Here is a 7,665-nt window from a genome sequence, read left to right on the forward strand (position 1 = left end):
TCACTGTAATCTGGCCCAGTACTGACCCAGGTTATGACTCATGCTCTGCTGCTCAGTTCCTGGAACCTGGACCGGCACTGAAACGCCGGGCGATATGAGCCCTGCATGTGAGAGAGGGTTAGAAGAAAAAACTGATGCAGTTACTCAGTCTGTGAAGTTTCAGTCCAGCAAGCACTCCGAGACACCCCACAGACATAACGTAAAGTCTCCGCCCCCTGTTGAATAAAACCACATCTACCACGGAAATACTCACCGGTGTTGGAGTTGGCCGAGGACGGAGTCTGCAGATGAGGGGAGGAGTACGCCGATGAGTCAAAGCTGCGCGGGGCAGAGGGGGATGGAGGTAACATGCAGGAGTAGGAGGCCGCCGACTGGGAAGGAATAGACTGAGAGTGGAGGAGAAAGATTTGGGTTAGATACATATTGAAACGGACTGTACTCTATGAAAAAAAGCTTATTTTAAAGTTGTATATATATATTTGTATATTGCTGTTTATTGCAATATGTACTGTAATAGCAGTTTAAAGTGACAGCAGTTTCAGGTTGACCACATAGAGGTGCTAGAGTGGTGTTGTAGGGCAGGAGGAGAGCACAGCAGCAGGCCACATTTTTCGCATTACATTATGCAAAATTATTTCTCTTATTTTTATGTTTCTTGTCCTCCACTGATAATTGTTTATTATTATTTGTATGTGTGGCTACAACCCAATGGGTATTTGAATAAAGGGATTTCTAAACAAGAAACGAGAGACAAATTGAAAAGTCTGCTGCCTGTGAGTTATTATTTAATGCACAGATGTAAATGATAATTTGTGGATTTTGTTCTGGCACCCACGCATGACATTTCATAGAGATTCATGTAAAATAAGAAACAAAAAATCGGTCTATTTATTTTCATGCTGCTGTTAGCTTTTGCAGGAAACCATCTCGTTAAAAAATAATCATTTTGTTTCCGATGATCCTGAAACAATGGCTGGGCCTGCAAAGACCCTTTGACCCCACTGATTATTTGTGTTCATGACACACGTGACGCTTTAACAATAAAACTTTTATTGTTGAGAAATCTGCTTGATAAACTTTGATGAAATAAGAGAATGATGTAGTCACATTGTAGGAAGCCTTTCAGTTGTCATTCTTATGGAGTAACGAGTGAGTCTATTCATGAATTAATATCCTAATTAAGCCTAATCAGGACCAAGATTTGAAAGATTGTTTTTGACAAATCACTTTGTTTGCCTCTTTCAGAAAGTCAATATCATATTTAAAATCCCTTATAATTCACACATTTCTAGATATACTTCTTTCTATCTCGTTTAGGCTTTTTGTGTTTTATTTAGGTTACCTTATAGTCGTATTATCTTTATTAGGGCCCGAGCAACCGACAACGTCGGGCCGGCGAGGCCCTATTGATATTGTACCCGTTGGGGTAAACGTACGCATGGTTGGAGGACTTTCCATGCATGAAAACTCACCAAGTTTTGGGGACTTGTCAGGCCTGGTGAATATAGCCATCTGAAAAAGAATGCATCTTTCTGTGTTCAGAAATGGCTCTCTAGCGCCCCCTACAAGTCGGACCGGCGACGCCCCTCGGCCAGTATGTCCCATTAACTTGAAATTTGACACACATGTCCACTAGAGCTAGAGCTACAAAAAAGCCAATCAGACCCCTAAGCTCCGCCTACTTAGATTGTCCGCCATTTTGAATTTAGTGTAAAACACATTTCTGCGAACTCCTCCTACATGCTTAGGCCCATTACTACCAAATTTGCTGTGGATCATTACTGGATCTACCTCATCAAAAGTTATCAAAAGCTTTCTGATATCTCTTAGCGTTTACAAGATATGGACCAATAAACGTCGTAGGGGCGTGGCTAAATATCAATACACATAACTTTTCATTCTAAATTTTTTCCAAATTCTGCAGCATATGTGCACATCACATGCTGTAACATACCCTGAGAATTGTTTTGCATTCGACCACTAGGGGGCGCTACAGTAAACCCGCAAAGCCTACTGGCTGAAGGAAATGTCTGATGTAACTCAGCTGGACTTGTTCCAAACGGTCCCAAACTTCACATGCTTGATAACACTCATGGCCTGAGGATGTCTACAAGCTAATTTTCCCTAATACTCACAGCGCCACCTGCTGGCGAAAGGAAATCTGCGTTTTTTGACAAACACCATCCGATTTACGTGACTTTTACACTACGTGGTTCACACTTGACACAGAGCAACACGACGCACGCGTTCTGTAGCGCCAGGCAGCGGACGCAGGAAGCATCAGACTATTTGCAAAGCGTCAATTCCGGCACCAGGCGGTCCACGCGGGATTAAACACGTCTCGCTCGCGGACGTGCCGTCCGACGGTCGCGGACGTTCTCGGACGCGCAGGCCGGAGTCCCGCTGGCACCCCGACGCGCACATGGCGAGGGCCCGTTCATCGCTGCTCGCAGCTTTAATTATTATTATTATTGTTTTATTATAATTTGAATATATATATATGTTTTATACCCTGGACGTATTTGAGTTAATAAACGGGCTCTGCTCTGTGACGATGACCTGCTTCAGTTAAGTTTGGAAGGTGCTGATGAATGATGAATGATGAAATGTCCAACCTGGACTCCAGATGAGAAAACTGACAGGGAGCTATAGCTGGGCAGGGACGACTCAGCCTGACTCAACATGGACCCTGGAGAGAGACACACACACACACACACACGCAGTTACACACACGGGAAGGGAACATCTCGCAGTAGAAATATAGATGCATGCGCTCTAATGGAGAAACGAATGGTTTGCCAGCTTGCAAATGTCCCTCTGAGCAAATGCTTTAGGTATAACTGATGTGCTGTACGAATGAGCCAATGTACACGTATATTGAGTCTTGCAGTGCAGCGTGTTTACCTGAACTGCTGCCGTGCTGCTGATGGTAGATAGATGTGTTGAAGGAAGTGGTCAGAGGGGCTTGGCTCTGTGAACAGGAAGTCACACTCCCTGACCTCCTTTGATTGCGCAGTTTCTCCTCCCTCCTCCACTTGGCTCTTCGGTTTGAGAACCACACCTGTCAATCAAAGAGTTCTGTCAGGCTTCTTTATCGTGACAATCATGTTGATACAGGTTGATCATCAGGGGTATACAAATCAAATCCTAGTTCTCTTACCTGTATCCGGGCCTCTGGTAAGTCGATCTTGTTTGCCAATCTCTCCCTCGCAAAGACATCTGGGTAATGTGTCCTTTCAAACTCTGTGGAAGATATTAACCAATGTCAAACACGCAGTGTGAGTCTTAATAGAGGATGACAGGACGACAGGGAGCAGCTCGCCTCATAACCCTTGCTGCATGTTGGTAACATGTTTTAAACTCATCTGTTTATGTGAAAAGAAAGCACAAGAGTGGAATCAAACCGAAATTAGTTTGAATCACCTATTATTTTTGACAGATAACCATCTGCATATCAAGTAATTACTGCTTAAGATCATTAATTATCTTGTCATGGGATACACAAATCCAGGAAGCTGAGCTGTATCCTTACAACCATATTTAAAATATTCATCTGTTGCACTTTGTATAAATGATTTATCACTATGGAACACGCAGAAAGTTCACATCAAGTTGAGAAGCTGCTTCAGCACTTTGTCAAAGTAGGCTAAAATTAAACTGAAAAAAAATCCCTATAGATTTTAATTTTGTCAAAATTTAATTTCTGAATATCTAAATGAGGCACTGTGTCTCACGCCTCAGCAGAAACATTGAATTAAAATGATCAGTATTCCTATCTGGTGTTCTGACTCACAGCATGTAACGGTCACAGAGGCTTCAGGTACGCAGAGTCATTTCTCATTGTGGCAGTTCATTTAAAGTTGACAAAGTGCTGACATTTTTGTCGTTGACAAGTTCAAACGAGAATGTGCCTCACCCTCTAACTGACAGTCTGAGTCATCCTAAAGAACTCTGAAGTTTCAGGTCTGGTAATGGAGACATCTTTATTGATCTGGGCGGTCTACAATTATGATGCTGAACATTAGTTTAGCATGTCAATAAAATGTCAGCAGAGAAACCGAAACAAATATGTTAAGACACACACACACGCATATATATATATATATATATATATATATATATATATATATATATATATATATATATATATATATATATATATATATATATATATATATATATATATATATATATATATATATAGTATTGTTGAACATATAATATTGACAGGTTACCAGCATTGTAAATAACTAAAGACTTAAGTTCCCACACATGGTTTATAAATCCATATATCAACGACAGCTCTATGATTAAGTCTGTCTCGCAAATTGTTATAATTGGCTTGGTTATAATTGGTCTCTGTGTCAACACATGATTGTTATTGTGCCTTGGCCGTGCACTGAGGTCAGGGTACCTCATTAATGTCATTTGTAGTGAGTGACCACAGTGATACATTTCCACTCGGCTGCACAGTGGACATTGCGTCCTTATTTAGCTCAAGGGCCTGCTGCAGCCATATCCAGTCAAGGGTGGCTTTCTGATCCGTCTCTGTGGATATCGGCCTACGAAGGCCGGATCTCACTGCATAATACAACCATGGTAATTATGCATTATCAAAACTCTGCTGTGCACGCTGCCGGAGGCTTTTTGGAACAGATCAGGAATATTTGTAAAGATTATTGATGATTTGCATCTAAAAGTGATCATGAGAGGCAAAGTTTGCTCTCCCATGCAGGGATAGGTAATAAAAATCCTATACTGCTAAAAATGTTCTTCATAATTTCTCATATTTATGTCCCCTGTCATTACCCAAAAAGCTGTTAACACGGTGTAAAGACTACAGTCCAATAGCAAAGGTGTTGGCAGGGGGGAAAGCAGCAGGATAAGCTGCGTCATGACCAATGTTCCCTCTAAGCTGCGCGCTTGAGCAATCGCGCACTGCTCGCACATTCTCAGCGCACAAGAAAATCTATGCAGCGCATAAAATAAAATTCAACATAAACGTATTAATTAATATCTAATATTAGTCCTAATCTTATCTAATCAATTAAACCAATAATAATAATAATAATTTTGTTTTCTGTACTATTTTGCAACGTAACTCAGTGAGTGACAGGTGTCCAGCCAATGATACGATTCGGTTCACTTACGCTACGCAGCCAATCATAGCATTGACACTATTGCCCTGCCCATTCGCGCCGTGCAGGTTAGCTAGCTAACAACAGTGCGGCGGAGTTACGAGACGCAAATGCTAACCCCTTATCATGGCGAAACGAACGGGCAGCGACACATCCACTCACCAAGCCATTGGAAAAAAGAAATGTGGTTCTTTTAAGATGGAATGGCTGTCGGAGTATGTTCAAATAGAAGAACAAGCGGTGAAACTGGGTGAGATTTCTTCTTTTTCGAGGGGGAAGGGTCTACTCTGCAAAACATGCAGCGAAGCTAAAGTAGCAAATGAGTTTTCCGAGGGAAAAATGTGGACTGAATGGAAGTTGGACTACCTCAAGCGTCACATTCAGCAGAAAAAACTAAAAATAAAATCAAAACAGCATCCAGAAATCGTCTTGAAGTGGCACATTTGGACCAGCTGATGCGCATAAAGTCAAAGCAAGAAGCAGACGAAGCCATCAACCTGGACAAAGTGTACAACCATTGGAGAAGTGAGAAGGACAGACGTGAAAAATAAGGTAAAATTTAAGTCAGATTTGTGCATATTCTAGTGACATTTATTAAGATTTTTTACTTATGGATATTAATCATTAAATTATGTTACTATTAGATAATTTATGGGTAGTAGAAATGATAATAAAAAACTGAGTAATTACATATTTTACAGACAGAGTTACAGGAATTTACACTGTATCACAAGCTACAGCACACGTCATTGTGCAAAATGTGAATGTTTTAATGTGAACAAAATGTTATGTCTGAAAGGTGTATATGTATAATTTCTTCCAGAACAGGACCCTCACACAGGCCAAAGCAAGACTCTTCCCATGGCCAAGCAGGACTCTCACATAAAACATACTACACATCTCATGAACAACAAGATTTTTGTCTTTTTCCTTTAAAGTTTGTCAAATCACTTATATTAAAAGTAAACTAGTGAAAATTGCTGCTGTAATTTGATTCTTTTAATAAGCCATGTAACTTGCTATGATCCAAGGTTTTGAACAGGTGTGATACTGGTGTGTGGCCACAGCGTACTCTGATCAGAGCACATCTGATGTTGCTCACAGTGGTCCTCAGTGTGCTCAGGGAGCTTGTGTGTATGCCCAGACACATGAAAAATTAGAGGGAACATTGGTCATGACATACTCTGGTGTGGCTCGTGCCCACTGAGGGCGGCGATTGGCTGAAAAGCAAAGACAGAGCTGTGCGTGCTTGCATGGCCTGACCTTTCTCCAGAGCCTCGATCTGCTCCTGTGTGAAGCTGGTCCTGTTCCTCTGCAGCTTCCTCTTGAGCTGCAGCCTCAGCTGAGACTCCTCGTCCCTCTCCACGGGGACTCCTCCCCCTCTGCCCGTTCCCCCTCCCCCTGCCTCCCCCCCCATGCTGCCCTCCGTGTCCAGCAGACAGCCCTCAGACACTGGCAGAGAGAGGAAGGTGACAAAAGAGATGGGGGAGTGTCAAGCAAATTCCTACTTTGGATTTTAGATCAACAGAATGTGCAGATTCATGCGTTGAACTGACAGCAACTTAGTGACACAGCCACAAGTGACTGCTGCTTCTAATGTGGTTGAAATTTGGTGACATTTAACTGATGACCTGTGAGCACTGACATATGTTGAAAATCTCCCCTCACCTGTGCTGTGTTGCGTCTGAACGCTGGTGGGGTCATGGTACCAGTTGTTAGGCCCACTCCAGTTTGAGCCGCTCTGCAGGTTCAGCATTGTTAACTTCTCATACATGCTACGAGTGTCCAAACCACCATGAAGAGAAATGAAAGCAGCCCTGTCCTGTGTGTGTCCGCCCCTGTTTACTGTCCCCTTTGGCTACTCTCTCCCTCCTTCGATCCTCCAATCCTTCCTCCTGGAGGGGGGGGGGGGGGGGTTAGGGGAAGGAACGAGGAGGAGAAGAAGAAGGAGGGGTTCATATCGCATGAGTTCACACATGGTCGGCATTGTGGCGAATTAGCCTCATGATGACAGACAGAAATGGAGTTAGTTACATGCTAGCTGTCGTACCGTGCGTGTGTTATACATTGGTATGCTAGTATGCCATGGGGAGCAAAGGTACATTAGAACCCACTCTGAAAGCCATGACATTTATTATGCTACTTGCTTTTAGCGCTATCTCTGCTGGTAAGCACGAGCTCGCATGCACCCATGTATGCATGAAAAGACAATGAAAAGCCACAAACTGGCATCGCACACACACAGCGGCTTCACGAACAAGACATTCGAACCCAAACCATGTTCAACTTTCAGTTTAAGACGTTAAGGGCTCAAGTATGTCCATAAGCAGCATTACCTGCCAAAATAAGTCTAAGTCTGAGGAGGATAAAAGCTTTTCTCTGCTCCTCCTCGTATCTTGCATTCCCCGTTTATTTTAGAAACTTCCTCTTTGGAGAGGAATGCAAAGGTCAATACTGAGCCAAATCTCACAAACTACAAGATTAGCACGATGTCAAAGGTCAAACGTCATTCATTTTGGCGACGCAT

General features: G+C 42.6%; 1 protein-coding gene across 1 annotated transcript; it reads right to left on the bottom strand.

The window, feature by feature from the left end:
- Positions 1–6,912, bottom strand: pax10 (paired box 10; the record flags this gene model as incomplete). The annotated part of the gene is made up of 7 exons (XM_079292831.1): positions 1–101; positions 254–386; positions 2,616–2,689; positions 2,905–3,061; positions 3,161–3,243; positions 6,402–6,590; positions 6,807–6,912. The coding sequence occupies 7 exons, from the start codon at positions 6,910–6,912 to the stop codon at positions 1–3; spliced, it is 843 nt and encodes a 280-aa protein (XP_079148957.1).
- Between the last annotated feature and the right edge of the window lie 753 nt (positions 6,913–7,665).

Source organism: Melanostigma gelatinosum (genome assembly GCF_949748355.1).
Source record: "Melanostigma gelatinosum genome assembly, chromosome: 21".
Lineage (NCBI taxonomy): Eukaryota > Metazoa > Chordata > Actinopteri > Perciformes > Zoarcidae > Melanostigma > Melanostigma gelatinosum.